The 18,545-nt window shown below is 31.1% G+C and overlaps 1 protein-coding gene across 4 annotated transcripts in view; it reads left to right on the top strand.

The window, feature by feature from the left end:
* The window catches only part of LOC132933653 (uncharacterized), a 69,533-nt gene that overhangs the window by 39,519 nt on the left and 11,469 nt on the right, over positions 1 to 18,545 (top strand). For all 4 annotated transcript variants that reach the window (XM_060999920.1, XM_060999919.1, XM_060999918.1 and 1 more), the window contains 7 exons: positions 7,272 to 7,313; positions 12,235 to 12,285; positions 13,295 to 13,336; positions 13,943 to 13,984; positions 15,883 to 15,930; positions 16,806 to 16,847; positions 17,275 to 17,325. In XM_060999920.1, coding sequence (XP_060855903.1) covers positions 7,272 to 7,313; positions 12,235 to 12,285; positions 13,295 to 13,336; positions 13,943 to 13,984; positions 15,883 to 15,930; positions 16,806 to 16,847; positions 17,275 to 17,325 — 318 coding nt within the window. The remainder of the gene's footprint in view (positions 1 to 7,271; positions 7,314 to 12,234; positions 12,286 to 13,294; positions 13,337 to 13,942; positions 13,985 to 15,882; positions 15,931 to 16,805; positions 16,848 to 17,274; positions 17,326 to 18,545) is intronic.

The following is an 18,545-nucleotide window of genomic DNA, read 5'->3' as shown; positions in this document are numbered from 1 at the left end:
CAGCGAGCGCTGGATTCGACCCAGGCAAATAACTCCCCTTCTACTAAAGCGCTACTTCCACAGTCTCCGCGAGGCCATCCACATAAGTCGCGGTCGCGCGGCCGGCGAGCGCGAGCACGCGAGGAACCCGCGCGCGTCGGCCGGACGCTCGCCACAAAGCTCGATGGGCACTGATACCGTTCGGGCGTTACCTGAGTCGGGTTTTCAGTAGGGCTCTCCCATCGACCCGCGGAAGGAGATTTAAGGATCCGTTATCCAGAGTACTCACAACGACTCATTTCCCACTAGCATCAACATCGGGACAGTTCCTACGCTGCCGCGATGCGACCTTTTATGAGTGGTACGGTTTTCTTTTGTCGGGTGCCGTGTACGTACCGAATGCTCGGGTTTGAGTGCTTGTCAGTGGGTGTCCCCCAGCCGGACTTCCACCTTGCACGTGTTCGCACACGAGTTGGTCGGGCCCGTGTGCTCTCAGTCAGGTTCGTGCTAGAAGCGCCCGCGCGCCCACGGAGGTCCGCGTGTGCTTCGCCCGTGGCGTGCTGGCGCCTCTCGCCCAATCCCACTGGTTTGTCGCAGGTGGTATGACACCCCCACTTGGGTAGTTTGTTCCCGTGCGGAAAAGGAAGGTGCCCTCCATCACCTCGGTCGCCCTTATTCGGGGACCCACGCCGAGGTCTTTTGACGTGCCTACCAGGTCTGCCCTTCATCAGTACGTTGATACGCCTGGAACACGGTTGTTGGTTTTTCCCGTGAGTCCACACTCAGCGATTCGGTCCGCTCCGAACGCTTGCACCTTGAGCGCGGAGCTTTTTCGTAGCTGACGGTCGGGCAGTCGTATGTGACGCGGTTATACGAAACCCACCGATCTATCTCGAACGAGAGCAGCCGGCGGGGGACCGCCAGCCTGGCGCCCGGGCCCCCTGACGAATCCCGTCGGAGGGATGTGATCGCCTCTAAAAAGGCGTGAAGGAGCCGCCCTCGCGACATATGGCTAAAGGTGTAAAAGCCCCCGAGGGATTGGTCTTATAACTCCCCGTCACACAGTGGTTAGTAATACTAGACAACAGTCAGATTACATGATCTTGCACAAGGTCCTACTTAAGTATTCGCTATGGCTCTTCTAGTACTTTAGAAACTAACTTTTCCTTGTGACACTTATTAATAGTAATTAATATATTGTGCCACGTACACTATGCGCAATACTGTACTTATAACCTTATATTCTTGTGTGGTCTTAAAGCTTGACGATTGCAACAGCATCATCAACGTTCTTATGAAAGAATATTTTAGGGAACTCCGCCAGAAAAGTAGGAAATATGGATGACAAAAATACAATAATGGCGCCATCTGTACAGAAAAAATAATTTAGCTTATTGTTGCAGATTAAAATAATAATAGTGTATTATATATTGGTTGCTATTGGTTAACCAGGCATATTTGTTGATTTGTATTATTATTTTTTGTCAATATATATATAGGTATACTAGCCGACCCGTCACAGCTTCGCCCGTGATTGGTTGTTTATTTTGCCTTCGGACCATGATATGTAGAATTTTTTATTCAAATATTATTGTTTAATGTGATCAGCAAGTAAATATAAAAAACGGTTAATGAAAACGGATTGAAATTTTTCTAGCGTTATAAATGATAAAAATAAATACAGATAAAAAAGAAATAATTTATGGTTGATAAAGAATTTGATTGAAGTTGATGAAGAAAAAAAAACAATTAAAATAAGAATTTTATAAGACTTCTGAGTATATGATGTTTTTATTGGACAGATTAAAAATGTCAGGATAAACTGTAGAAATCAACTCTTCCACGTTATTGACCACCCGTCCAATCGTGTGATCGACAGAAATGTAACCATTTTCATTTTCTAAAGTTCCATTTCCAATTTTCAACAACTGTGCTCTGGAAAAATATCGTCCCCTCCGCATAAATAAACTCTCATGTTTGTTCGCAAATAAAGTTTTTCAACATAGTTCCATATAGGGGAAGATTTTAAGCAAGCATTAATGACATCAGCTCGAGTACCTTTAGGGATTACTGGTAAGGTTTGACGGAAATCACCAGCGAAAACAAATGTTATGCCACCCATAAACTTATTATTACACCTAAGATCTTTTAATGTTCGATCAATTGCTTCGATATGTGATCTGTGACTCATTGTACACTCATCCCACTCAACGAATGAGGTTTCTTGAAGAATTTTTCCAAGAGGGCCATTTTTACGAATCGGACAAACGTATTCTGTATCAAATAATACATTTAACGGTAACTTGAAAGTCGAGTGAGCAGTTCTGCCGCCACTAAGGAGAGTTGCTGCTATACCAGATGAAGCTACTGCTAATGCAACTTTACCTGAGGATCTAATTTGAGCCAACAACAAATTAATTAGGAATGTTTTTCCTGTACCACCCGGAGCATCTAAAAAAAAAACTCTTCCTTGATGATTCATTACGCTTTCTGTAATAACATTAAAAGCATATTTTTGATCATTTACTAATTTTGGTAAATTGATTTCTACAAATTCTTGTAATCGGTTATTATCGTAAGAACGCAAAATTGAGAATTCAAAAGGATCAGATGCATTTTCATTTCGAACAGGTGAGTTCATTCCAAATTCAGTTAAATATTTTTCAGACAGACAAACAACTTTATCTTCTATTTCAATCAAACCTCTATTAAATATTTCATCAGAAAAAGTAAATTGCAAGTCATTTAATCGAGTGCGCTCTGTATGAAGAATATCTTCACAAAAATCATTTCTGAACTGTTCCCACAAAGATTGAGGTTCAGACGGTTGGCAGAAAACTATGATTATTGCGAATAATTCTCTTAATTTTGAAGGACTTTCTGAAAGAGTTGCCTCCGCTAGAGTATTTTTCCATTGCTCGTCATTTTCTAAAAGCCCAAGAGCAAAACAGGTAGCTTTAAAAGTCGCGTGAATGACTCCATCAAAGGCCTTCAAGCTTTCAAATGAAGTAGGACCTTGTACATAATTTAGTAACAATCTTAAATGGAAGCACTCACTTTGATTTGGGTGAATCGTGTAAATTCTACCAATGGCAGTGTCCATTTTTATTCCTGGCCAACCTGGAACATCTTTTCCCCGTCTTCTCTTTAACCAGCCTCTGCTATTATCCCAGGTGTAATAAGAAGGAACTTCATGATAGAACAGTGTTTTCGCAAAATTATCATGTGAACACAGTTCAAAAAATGCAGTTAGTGTCGTTTTTCTTGGATTTTCAATAACTTGATGAAGATTATTAGCATTAAAGAAAACACGCTGTCCATTTTCTAGATGAACAGCCAAGTGCTGAACTGTCGGATCTCTATCATGGATTTAAAAATTAAAAATTCTCCAAAACGCTTCAGAAGTACATATATATCGACCATTCAAATAATTTGTAATCGCATCGTTTTTACGATTAACAGAAAAAGTAGCTCTATCTGATCCTTTATTAATATATTTACATATGTATTTTATCGCTTTAACCGAATGACAGTATTCTACGTTAATATGCGCATTAAAGCACCTAGATAGTATATAGTATAGCACTGGACAATACGGTACAACAGAGATTATAACAGGTAGTAAAAAAAAAATCCGAGTTGCGGTCGGGATCAAAACAGGTTAAATATCAAAATATGTAAAAATCCTAGTTGCGGTAAAAAAATATGATTAATAATTATTATGTTTTAAATATTGTCATAGTTACATATTATTATGCTAAATACAAAAATAAAACGGTCAAAATACGTAACGCACAATATAGGTACAATTGTTTTTAATTTTTTATGAACTTTTATGAACTTTTTTACTGACAAAAGTGGTACTATAACCTTCAGCAGAGTTTCGGGTTTCAGCCAAAAAAAATTTCAGCCAAATCGGTCCAGTAGTTTTCTCGGTTAGCGCGGTCGAAGAAAAACCCTTACAATTTTATATATAGTATAGATTATATAAATTAATGTTTGTGTTCCAGACCTCTGGGAAGAAGATAAATTACTTTAAAAAGGGTTAAATTTGTTTTTTTTTTTATTCATCGGACTTCAGTACGGTTAGGTTACGAAGGTGGAATTAAGTAAAAACGACTAACTTGGTATAATTTTGATACTCTAGAGCTAAATCATACACTTATGTACAAACAACCGGGGGTCCTATCTGATGATATACTGCTGCGAATCAGAATTTTTATTCTGGACACAACGGAAAAGTTGAGATAAGTTTTGAACACCATACACTGATTATTAAACAACGAATTGAACAAAGTTTGAATCATATAGAGTTGGTACATTTAACGGGCAACGAAAAGCACGGGATCGGGTTTTTTGTAATAAAAATATATTTATTAATAAAGTATCATATATATATTAGTATCATTAATACTTCTAGAAACATTTCAATACGTTTTCATTAACCGTTTTTTATATTTACTTGCCGATCACATTAAACGATAAAATTTAAATAATCGATTATACATATCATCGTCCGGAGGCAAAATAAACAACCAATCACGGGCGAAGCTGTAACGGGTCAGCTAGTATATATTATAAAGATAAATTATATAAACAATGATATATTATAATACGATAAAAATTCCAAAGCTAGGTACTTAAAAAATTGCATAATTTCCACTTAACCATACCATGGACTTTGTCCCGAATTACTTAGAATATCTACCTTCAATATGTTGTACCTAATACCTAATACGTTAAGTAAATAAAATACGAATATATATTTTTTATTTATTTTTGACTTAACGCTAAACAGTTAACAATAATAATAATATAATGTATTTATGTTTACTAATCATTATTAACTTATCATTATCAGAAACTTATATAATGTGTTTTTAAAACTAAGACATTTGAGTAGGTAACAAAAATAATAATATAAGCGTATATATTGTAGTGGATCACTTATTAGTTATTATAATGTATAATGATAAGTTTAAGAATATAATTTAATTTTTAATAAAAATATAATCCCAATATTATAATAGTTTAGAGATTACCTATATTAAAAATTAATTGTAAAAATAGTTTTCCGATATTTTATCATAATTAAAAATATTGATAGGATTATTACACGTTTCAAACAACATAGTTTGAAGTAAATGTAAAACTTAAACTTAAATTAAAAAATTTAATTAGAAAAATATTATATATTATAACTATGTATAGCTATGTATATGGTATATTTATTTAGATTGTCGAATTTTACTTCTCGGAACAATCCCTATATCATACACACCGATAAAACACACACAAAATAAATAGGTCAGGTTGCAGGTAGCTTAAAACCCAACGGTCGCCATGCCATATATAGGTATACAATTTACACGTTTATTTCAATTATTCATGATAACTAATTATTTATTCACTTTATCGGACTATTTATGCCTATGACACTCACAAAGAATATAGCTTTCTATTGGTGAAAGAATTTTTGAAATCGGTTCAGTAGTTCCAGAGATTACACTCAACAACGTTAACTAACAACTCCTCTTTATATAATAGTATAGATTTATAACCTGTAAACCTAATATTTACAATAAGTATATGTGTAAGTTACATAGATAATATAAGAATGGATAGGACATGCCCATTGCCCATACCAGTTTTATATAGGGCTGTGTGCTTTTGGGGAAGAGAGAACGTAAAGAGAGAAAGACGATATGGGGCTTTTTTTAAGGTTATGTTCAAAAACTGTTTACAATATTTATCAATTTCAAATTCGTATTTTGATTGTTGTGCCTGAAAATGGAAATTGGAATACACAAATTACTCTAAACTTTGCGTACATAATTAATTGTAAATAGAATATAGAATAATATAGATCGTTAATTATTACTAATTAATCATTAATGTTATTTATTATCATTTATCAATTATCATTTCAATATTTGTTTTTCTCCAAATAATTTGTTTGTAAAGATATAAATCTTTGCTGCATTTTTATTGAATTTCCTTGGCAGGTTGCTTGGAATTGGGTCATAAACTAAAGCGGATATTAGGAGATTATAACGGTTTAATATTCGGGAGAGAAAACGTTAGTACAAAATATTGGACATATATTCTATCTAAAGTTTTTTTTTTTAGTTTAGAATGGCTGGAACCTATTGTTTGAAATGTAAAATTCATATTTTATAATTATATGGAGAGTAATAGACTGAAATCTTTGACTTTTGTAAGTGATTGATTTCTCGGAAGCACCCCATAAGGAGGTTAACCTAACCTAACCTAAACTAATCTCACCCCAATACCCCATGCATTTAGAAGAATTTTATATCAAAATTATTTTGTTTAAAATTAAGTTTAGAATAATTATATAGAAAGTCATAAAGAGATTTAGGTACGTCCAGTGATAAAGGTTAGTATGTTCTTTTCGGTTCTGTTCACCCGTTGCGCCTCCTAATGGATGTTTTTGACTATAAATGAATGAATCAAGAGTTTAATATTTTTAGAATTAATTTAGATTTAGTGAGGTACCTTACACTACGTGACAATATCATATATATATATAGGTAATAAAAAGTTATGACCTTTCATCGTAAAAGAGGAATGCTAAGTTTGATTATCAACTTAGTTGGCAAGCACTACTCAAATCATCAAATAGATTTTACCACTAGCAAAGCGCTTCGGGTTCTCGGCTATGTCATAAGACATTCTATAAGCTACGACAATCCAAAATGCCTATCTACTCTATATAATATCTTAATAAGCTGAATTATAGAATATTAAACTATAGTTTGGTCCCCCGATGGCCCTCTATTGGGTAAAATACAGTGTCTCGATAGCGTACAAAATAATTTCCTGAGCTTTGCTGGGTTCCATCTCAATATTGCACATAAACTTCATGATTGCACGCCTAATAGTGAATTACTCAACTTTAAATTGTTAGCCAAGCGTTGCGACATCACTGGTAGTCGCTATTTTTTGGGATTTAATCAATAGTACAATTAATGCCCCTAGGTGATTTATTATTAAATATATATTCTTAAAAGGCACTTGGTACAAACAAAAACTGTTTCTAATTATTGTAATAATTACAGGCTTTTTTAAAATGAACCATTTTCAGAGATGTTGTTAATTGGTTTTCGGTACATAACTTAATAAACTTTTAATGATCGATTACCGGTATAACAGTCCAATAAAACGGTCCGGCCTATGGTTATTACAATTTACGGTTTTTAACTCTTTACAGAAAAATTGGTTAATATATTTAAGCTCTGAAAATGATATAATTGTTTATGTACTTACAGATATTTGCACTGATGGTGAAATTAATTATAAGGACAATGGAGGTAAATAAACTAAACTTGATTTGTACTAGACTAACCAGTTATTACTTTAGTTTTTAGGGCTATTAATTGATGTCTTATAGACAGTGTTCAGAAGGTACTCGTTGAAAAAAATTGATTAAAAAAGGAACGAAAATTGGAATGAGTTCGTTTTTTAGAGAAACTGAATTTGGAGTAAATTCCTTTTTTTAATAAGGAACTAGGTTCTGTAACGGGATGCTATTAAAAAGGAACTTTCCCAACACTGAATTCATATATCATATTAGCTTGCATCAATTTATACCTAATACCTATTTGTTCAATGTTCAGAGCCCATACACAAACAACTGGTAATAAAGACAACGACCCCCTCCCCACCCTACTACCCGGTTTCGACAAGTTGCCATTGTTGTTGTCGTCGTTGCGCGTGTACGGTCAGTCGCGTTATGATACCTATTGCCCGTGCGTATACGACATTCCGTTTTCCTTTTACCTTAAGTGTTTCTTTAGCATACAACATGGGCTGAACTTTTTATGTGGTAGTTTTGTTTACCGTCGAATCAACCATCCACCGTACTTTGTAACCTGCAGTCAACCATTCACCATCACCGTCAACCATCCACCATTCAACGTCCAACCATTTACCGTCAGCGTCAATCAAGAGGAAATCACCATTTACGCTGTCGCCTATATAGTTTCTATATACCTATATTATTGTTTATTATTTAATGTCATATTGTGAATTCTAATTAAAATATACCCGTTTAGCTAGCCAGCACCTATTGTGCCCATTTCTATATATTATTGTTAGATTTGTATGCAAAATACTGAGTTGGAACCCTGGCAATTATACAACAGATCGTGCTTATTTATTATGCACTTAAGTACCTATCTAAAAGAATTTATTATACAGTCCATTTAAAACCGTCTTATCCGACACTATTAAAGAAAGTTGATCATAGTGATATAAATTGTCTAAACTAAGCATTCCCCAGGAGTCTAACAACAAATTGATACGAGTATGTCAAACCCAGGGCCCCGAGCTCTGAATTGTCTTTGATTGGTTGGTTCAAACTGCTAGCTCCAGTTATGGGAGAATTGTGTCAGGCTAACAACCAGGACCCTTAATAAATTTCTGTGTTGTGAATAATCTAACCGATTCTCGGAACTAAGATAAAAACCAACTAGAAACAGGAACCGGAAACAGTATGGAGACAAGAATAGGGACATGGGACATCAAAACTCTGTACGAACCTTGTGCACTGAAAAAAGTGACCGAAGAAATAGCAAAATACAAAATACTTTTGGTAGCAATCCGAGAAATAGGTACGTTGAATTAGCAATGAAAGTATAGGTCTAATAATAACACCATATTCTAAAGAGGAACAAAAAAATAACAAGCATGAGCAAGGAGTAGGTTTTCCTATCAATTAGATGATCACGACCGGCTTCAAATCCTTTGTGGTAATTAATGAATGAATAAGTTTAATTCGAATGATAATGCTCAAATCTGACATAACGGTAGTAAACTGCCATGCACCATCTAATGAGAAAGATGAAGAAGTGAAAAATCTATTATACGAAGATCTAGAAAGAACTTTTGACTCTCTACGGCAAAAAATTAATAGATTTTGTACGTCAAAAAATCGTATAAACAATAGCACATAATTCCCCAGGAAAAATATTTTCAAACATACTATGGACCTCACCAGATGGGAAACCCAAACCAAAATTAAATACGTTATAATTTAAGAGTGGTACTAAACGTGCATACAAATTATTAAAACTACAGCGAGAGACTCTGATCACTATTTAGTAATTGCGACGTTTGTGCCGACATTATCCATCAGTGGTGGCCTGCCCTCTTCCACTCATGGAAAATCATATGTGTTATCATATAAATCATATAAACTTATGAGTCATAAAATAACATAACATAATAAAAGCATGTTTGCTCCCCTCCTCTGAAAAAACAAAATCCTAGATCCACCACGTTATCCGTGATATTTAGGAATAAAAAACAACTGAATAGTGTGGTTAAACTAAAAAAAGATAAGACTACAAACCCTTATGATATTAGAGCGTACAGTAAAAATACGTCTAATATGTATAATAGATATAAAATCAATGATGAGAAAATATGTATATGGACATATATAAAAATGTGGGTGACCAAAGCAGCAGAAAACTTTAGAATAGTGAAAAGCAGCCGAAACAACCCATTGTTCATCAAAAAATGCCAGGATATAGTGGACAAACGCCCTGCAAGAAGATGAATAACGATACGAAACCCGACCCAAGTCAATAGAGAAAACTACTCTAAAACAGACCAACAAAAGAATCATACACAACAAAAGACTCTCGGAAAAGCTTCCTTCTCGTCTAGAAGAAATGGAGATACGCGCAATTAAATTAAAGATAGTTTTAAGACACGTTCCTTACTAATGAAATATGACGATAACAATTGGTATCAGAACTAGAACCGATTGACAATAATTTCAAGTTTTATTTTGAAAATCTATGAATAACACAAATAATCAACACAGTCACTACTTTCCTTATAAACAAGAAAGAAGCGACACAGTAAAACCAGAAATCATAGTGCTAAGTCTGGAATAAATTGAACTAATCGTAAATCCACAAAAAAAATAATAAAATTACTGGTAAGGATAATATTAATTCAAAACTTTTAAAATTCGGAGAAAAAGAAATCTTAACAAATATACACATTGTAAAAATGTGGAGACGTGAATGATTTGGAAATGACTGAATAATGGCGAATGCGGAATCTTTAAAATATGTGACTCAGAAAAAAAGGAACGTTTAACGCATATTAATATATTGGACATTTTAAATTATCTGGACACTTAATTTTATTGTTTAATGAAATAATGATTTTTTTTAATAAAAATTGATTTATTTGCAAAAAAATATAATGATAAATGCAGATAATTAAATCTAAAAAAAATTGACCATTTCTTTTGTTTGGTATTAAACATATTAACATTCAAAATTCATAAGCAGTGGCAGTTCGGATGATGCCTTGTGAACTAATTGTGGCATATTTCGCATTGTTTTAAATTTCAAATAAGTATTAAAAGTTATAGAAAAACGGAAAAAATCAAGTGAAATTAATCTCGATAAAATAAATAGATAAATATTTATATCTAGATAATTCACAACACTGGACGTGAAACATGGTTAAAAGGAGACAAAGAAAAACTGTTGAGATTTGAAAGAAATATTCTGACAAGAATATATACGAATCTACAAGAAACCCAGATAACAGAGAAAATGAACGGAGGAAAAACTCAGATAGTGGAAAATTATTCGACAGACCAAACATCCAAAAATTCCTTATATCTAAAAAAATTGAATAATGGACTGGACATGTATTGCGAATAAAAGCTAGATCTCATCAATAATATCTTAACCAATAAGCCAGTTGAAATGAGACCACAAGGAAGACTTAGACGAAGAAGTATGGATCGTATGAAGAACGATTCAATAAGGATTGATGAATTAGGAAGAATAGAGGATTCAGAGGATAGAAATAGTTGGAATGAAATTGTTATAAGCTGTGAAAAGTCTACAAAGAAAAAAGAAAACTAACTATTACATTCGATATAAGCTTTATAATTATGAACTGTTTTTGATTACTTTATTGTTGATACAATTGTATATGAATAGTGTATATTTAATCATTAATGTATCTATACTCATATTACATACTAATTACTAATAATAAGTTAAATGGTTACATTTCAGTACATTTATATAATGTTATGTCTTAAAATGTGGTTAAAATTGTCTATCTATAACCTCTTAGAATTCCGTTGCATTTGCTTATCATATTGTCTCCAACTAACCATTACACAGCATAGAAAATTCCCCTAAATTCAGAATAAACCATTTTGTTCTCTGTAATCTGTTTTCAATGTTAGAGTAATTTTACCTGATGTAAAATTGATTGGTAATAATATTATTTGGGGCTCTACGTAAACTTTTTTTAAATTTAAATTGTATTACTAGTTATAAGCATTTAAAAAAAACGCATTACTTGCTTTTGTTATGCGTTAATAAGAAGGATACAACACATGGTAAACATCGTACCTGAAAAAATAAATAAGTTTTGCTATTTATACATCAAAAAAGAGAGGAAAACACATGTTTTGATAATAATAGAAATAATAATAATAATCTCTAAGGAGATTAGAGACTAAATTGTAATGTTGACATAGTTCAGTTTCACTATACTATCAGTGTTCATGTATTTATCTCTCCCCAATATTTTTCTTTTTTGAGATATTATGACGTATTAATCGCCCATCGACAAGTCATGCGGGTACAACGTCCTTTTAAAACGTATTTATAAAGATCAATTAAAATATATAATATCCAAAGACTGAGTTTATGGCTTTTGTTTTCGTCCCATCCCCTTTATTTTAATGTTCCAAAGTATACATTTTTCTGTCAAGTTAATTGCATAAAAATCTAATTATGAACAATATTAGATACCTGTTTTATGTTTATAGTTAAAAAAATTATAGTGCTAAATGTTTTGATCAGCTTTGTGGAATTTCACGGGTGCAACTCGCTATTTTTTGGTCTACTACTATGTACACTCATAAAAATTGTTCTTAATACTTGTAACTTATAAATTAACCTATAAGTTATAAGTAATAAGTTATATTTTACTATATTATTAATTAGTAATAACTAATAACAAATTAACTACCTACCTATATTTAAAAAAAAAAACATAAATCTTAATATATTTATTATGTATGAAGGTAGACATATTATATACACAATAAAATACATTGAATGAAGTATCTATTGTTATTTGTTAGAGATTTAAAAAATAATTTTAATTTATTCTTTATAACAATAATGGTAAATGTAAACCTAATGCATAACGGAGTTAATATTTAAATGGTTTCAGAAACTAAAACTATGAAAATGTTTGACGCGTTTCTACATTTTTTCAAAGAAAGTAAGTAATTAGTACTTATACATATTTTTTTCATTTTATTATAAACGAAACATGATATAACGTTGGGACAAAATATTCAATATAATTTTATAAATTAAATCTACTTAGAAATTAATGAATACAACAATATTCAAATTAACAAAACAATTATAGAATTATACACGAGTCACCTATTATAAACCAAAATTACCTAATACATTTTATAGAAAAATTTAATTTAAAGATGAAATAGATACCTATAAAATATCATATTTGTAAAATCAGTTTATTTTTGATAATTCTTTGTATAACAAATGAGGAATGTAAAATTTGATCAAGGTTCTTCTTTTATAGTTCAAATCCAAATAACTGACTTATTATTATATAACTATATACTAGGTACTTACATAACTTATATCTGATGTATATTGCATATCGCAGGGTGTATCAACCTGGGGGTCGTGACCCAATTGGGGGTCGCCAACTTATTATTTAGGGTCGTGTATGAATTAAAATTTAAATCAATACAAAAATTAAAAAGCTCTAATAATAAAATAAATTAATGAACAAATAAAATCAATAAATATTACAATATTACATTAGGTGGTATATGATATGTTTTCGAATTTTTTTAACATGACTTGGAAAAATATATTGACAAAAATGAAATAAATGAAATATATATATGTCGATCCCACAAAAGACTTTCGTAAAAAATATAATTGGGTAATAAATCCATTCGTACAATCTGATCAAAATATATTATCATTAATAAATGAAGAAAAACTGATTGAATTGAGTTCAGATGTGGGCTTACACGATATTTTTAAAAGTAACAAAAATATAGGTCAATTTTGGATAAAGGTTCAAAATGAATATCCTAGTTTGGCCGACACCACCATCACGATACACCTACCTCGTATATCGTATATTATGTTATAATTTAATGTTGTCTCGCACTCTTAATTATTTTTTTAACAAATAATATATTGATTTTTCATTATTTTTTAAATTTAATTATGTATCTTAGGTTTGGATAACAATTATAACATGACTCTTCACATGGATATAAGTAAGTCACAAATAATATATTATAATATAATATTTATTTAAATTTATTATTATCGATTTATTTTGCAATATTTGTTAACTTGGTAATTGGATAATAAATATTATTCTAGAGATGATCGTGGGAAAGAATAAACTATCATTAATAAACTGGATAATGAGTAACAAACTAAAATAGGAAATTTAATATGAATAGGTATCAGTAGACTATATCCCAGGTTTTTATAAAATTGTTTACATTATTGAAAAATGAAAGTCTCAGAGACATAAAAAAAATAAAAGTTATAATATGTAAAAAAAAAAACACCAAAAATGTCAGAATTGTTGAAATTGCATAAAAAATCGAATTCGTTTTGCATGTAATCAAAATAATATTATTTACATTATCAATGTATTTAAACTCTTCGTTTTTTTTTTTTGTTGAAATTATTGAGTTAGAAATGTATTCAATTACTTCATTGAGAGATTTAGGAACTGGGGGGTAATATTTTTTATATGTGCTATGATTTGGGGTGCAAATGGGATACGATGAATGGGTTGCACTGCGTTTGCACAAGCGGGATCATCAAAATAATAAAACTTATCTGTGTTTTTTTTGTTTTATTATTAGATGGGCTAGAACAATCACAACAGACTGCTTATTATGAGAATGGTAAGTTTTAATCATCTAATAGTTAAATACTATATTAAGTATAATATTTATACAAAATGTCTAACTCATTATTCAAATCATGTTCAACGACACACCAATTCTGCGTATTCGACACCGGTTCAACTATGGCATGGTGTCACTACGTGAGGATGCGCATATGAACAGATTTTAGTTGGAAATTTTAATAACCACGATTATAATATAATACAAGCATTATTTTAGAGTGAATTTAATAAATAATTATTTGTCAAAGTTATGGGACATGGATTTGATTAACTCGTTCCGTGTGAGCCCACCTGATTCGTATCGTGTGATTTTTAATTTATTTCTTGTCACTTCAATATTGAGTAGTCTGCTGACATTTTTAAAACATTTTTACATTTTTTTAATTTTAACACAAATTTTGGTTACGATTTCATTGAGTAATTCATTGCCAACCTCAGCATGACAGAATGTGATTTTGTATTGAAATTGTTATTAAAGATTGAATGAAATGATTCACATGTATTCGTTATTAATAAAAGACTTCAAGAGTTATATGCCCAAAGTTTTTGTCGCAACCGAGTCCACTCGGCTCCATTATTATATATGTCTTGCATTTATATATTTAAATTTGCTTTTATAATATAATAATATTATATGTATGTCATAATTTTAACAATAATTTTTTTTTTTATTATTATTATATTTTTTTAAATGATCTTTACTTATATTATAGTATAGATAATATATTATAAAACCGTAATAATAAACCCAATCTTTTAAAAATAATAAAACTGATGAACTAAAATTAACTATCCTTATTCAAAATTAAGAGTGGTCTCAAATTTTTGAAATAACCGATATTAATACAGCTACACATTATTTCACTGAAACAATAAATTACTAGTCTGAAAAAACAGGCCTCGTCTGAAATATCATTTAATTCTAAAACTATGGATGCCCACTGTGGATGCCCATTTAACTCCATAAGATAAAGGGACCGCCACCACCTACAAGTTAGAAAACATCCTTTTAATTTAAAATTAAAAGATGTTTACCTAAAATTTAGGAACAAATTAACATAATTAATTAAAGAAGCCAAAATAAAAATACGTCATTGTGGCAATAGTATTGATTGCCAATCGTGTTAATAAAACAGCTGCGCATAATTCCAAATGGGGAATTGACGTAGTTTTGAGAGGCAACACACGTGATTTTGTTCAAATTGCTATTCATTACTGTCCAATAATTCTATAAATATTTAATACCCCTATGCTTAGTATTTAGTATTGACCACTAAAAAATAATATCCAATACAATGAGTCGTCAATAACCAAGCCTCCCCTTGTGCGCATTACATTATGTATAGGAGATGTACACTTACTTTATTTTTCACTGGTTTCCTGTTACAGTTCTTGAATTTGAGCTCTTCTTCTTCTCTAAATGCACTTCACAGTCACGTCAACACAATTTTTATTTTGCTATTTTATCCGGTTTATTAGGACTATAAAATGTTTGATTATTTTTGGTTTATGATGGACTGTATACATTTATTAACTTTGGACGTAATAGGTAATAATTGTATTTTATTAAATTACTTTTACATAATACGTTCATAATTACTCGGCGACTGGCAGCGAATTGTTTACTGCGTCGCCCTCGCCTGTCAATGAAAACCGACGAACTAACTTTAATACGGGGTGATTAGCGAAATAGACCTTTTCGCTAACCGCTCCCATCATCGATTCTTTCCAAACACTGTTTGATTGTATAAGTTTAGTTAAAAATTCCTTCTGTACAATGATCCTAATTTTAATTATTTTGTATCATGGTGTAATATTTGTATCTAATTTTAATAAATGTAATATTTAAATCTTTTTATTTGAGTTTTACAGATAAATAAATTATATTTTCAGTATTAAAGGGTATGAAAAACATCTACGATGAGTATTGTGTACATTATGGTAAGATGAAAACCAAATAAGTATAAAAGAAAAAATTTCATTTGTAAAGCATATGAATATAATATGATATAACATTAATTCACAATACATTCAACATTTATTAAACAATAATATATAAAGGACTAAATAACTATTACAATTGGTTGATAAATATTGTATATTAAGTATTAACAATACCTAAATAATAAGAAAAATAAAAAAGTTTTTTTTAAAACTATCATTATATTTTATGAACAAATACAATCTATACAATATATTATATGACAATACATACCTACTCTATTAATCGGTAAATTAACAATAGTGAAAACTCACGTTCAGAAGTTCCATAATAATTGTATTCTATACGATAAAATATAGCCACTGTATGGTTCCCAAAATAAAATGTTGCCACGCCTACAGCCATCTGTTCGTATTTTTGTCATACCCTCAGTAATGAAGTTTCATCAAAAATCAGAAGTCTAAAAATATTACCTCCATAAAAAATTCACTCGGCACGAATTCTGATCTCGACTTACCTCCAAGGTTGACGCCCAGTCCAACACCCAAAATAGACTGTAAGTAACAAAATAATTTTTGATAATTGGGAACAATTTAAAAAAATAAATAAACGCCGCCGTGCACCACCAACGCGTGTGTGATCACTGTAAAATAAAGAAGAGAACCCCACCCCCGCCAACCGACGTCTAAACATATTTACACAATTTTTGCCAATTATTCAGAAAAGTACTAAGATTTCCCTATATTTGGCCTTTTTAATTTGATCGAATTTCGACATAGAAATAACCCTGAATATTTTCTGCTAAAAAAAGTATTGTCAGATATTAAAATTTTTTACTGTTTATAAAATACTGATCTAACATTTTACATTGTAGGAAAACCAAAAATTAACACCATAACCGACCTTGTTCAAAAAAGTAAGATAATATATGATTTTTAATAAGTTTTCAATACAAATACCAACTCATTTTCATGAAAATACCACTTACTCCTTCGATATGATTTACTACATAACCTGAAAATATACTTTATAGTGTTTTTCATTTTTATAGAAAACCATTTATACTTAAACGAGTTGAGATAATTTTGATCATGGTATCGACATCACCGTAATTTAAATATTTAGCGATACATAATATAGTGCTACTATCTATTCAAATAATAATAGGTATATTATTTTAATACACTTGAAACATATTTATTCCCGATAGTATAAAAATTAATTTAAAATCTTATTCCGTCAGCTTAATTTTATACCAAGAAAACTGAATAGCATGAGAAGATTAATAAATTATAGTATGTATGTTATTTCTAACATTTAAATAAATGCATTTTTATTTTTAGTGGTCGATGTAGCTGAGCAAATAAAACAAAATTCAAATATCACCATGGAACGTAAGTTTAATATCAAGTGAAATATCATATCAAAATTGTCTCCTGAAATTAGAAATGAGTTACTAATTGTTAATTGGATGGAAATAGATAAAAAATAAAAACGACTTAAGTACAAATAATAATAATGTGATTTTCTTTTGTTGATGAACACTAAGTCTAACACCTAACAAGATCAGTTTACTCTAACTGGCTAAAGTCAGGAACTGCAGAACAATAAGGAAACCATTTTCCTGAATCCTGAAAATTAATTTCTTATGCATCAATATTCAATTTATGTTTGTATTGCCCTCACAAATTGTAATGGATCGGACAGGAAGAAGCAATGAGTATGTCACCGACTGTTCTAACATGCGCAAAAAATGCACAAATCATATTAATATTGACGAAGCTCGTATCACTGTCCAAAGAAAGTACAATAAGGGTTAATTATTAGCTAGAGATACTCCTCCCTCCTTAATAGATATAAATGCGTAGGAACCGAAATACTATACGGATAGATGGCCCCTGAGTATTTGGTTTAGAAAATAGAAACAATCGCTCTTATTTTTATGTCCATCGACAAAAAACCCTTCTACCGATAATAGAACGCGAATGAGAGGCAGGATCAGAGATTCATTCTGATACGTGTTTCATAGGTCGAGGTTTTGTATACAAGATGGTAAGACAACAAATCTCATATGTAGATGCAAATTCAGGAGCCCAGTAGCCCACACTCAAAATATTGACGCAAAAATTAAATTATGAGGGGTGTTCCTCTTAATCATTTGTAGTTCCATCTTCATCACTACTGCTGGTGACTTAACCGTCTAGACAATCCTAACTTTTTTTTCACCATGTTAAAAGACATTCAACATATAAATCAGCAATAAAATAATACGAAATCAAAACAACTTATGTTGTGTACATACCGAAACAGAAATTTTCATGTAGAGTGCATACCGAGTTAGTACCAAACCCTTTATAGATCATGTTTAGAGTTTATTTTGATCTTGGCGTAATACATAAGAAAATGCATATAATATAATGCTATTTCTGTAAAATCTATTCAAATATATATTATTATTTGAATAAAATTAAATCATATTTATTGTTTATTAGGTATTATTTAATTCCCAAAAATATTAAAATTGTATTTTATTCTATTCCGTCAGTTTAATTTAATTGACCGCTATTAAATTTACAATAGCTGAAAAGCATGAGAAGATCAACTATAGTATGCA

This window comes from Metopolophium dirhodum, chromosome 1 (assembly GCF_019925205.1).
Source record: "Metopolophium dirhodum isolate CAU chromosome 1, ASM1992520v1, whole genome shotgun sequence".
NCBI classification, from domain to species: domain Eukaryota; kingdom Metazoa; phylum Arthropoda; class Insecta; order Hemiptera; family Aphididae; genus Metopolophium; species Metopolophium dirhodum.
Note: the sequence above shows the minus strand (reverse complement) of the source record. Positions and strands in the feature narration are given on the sequence as shown.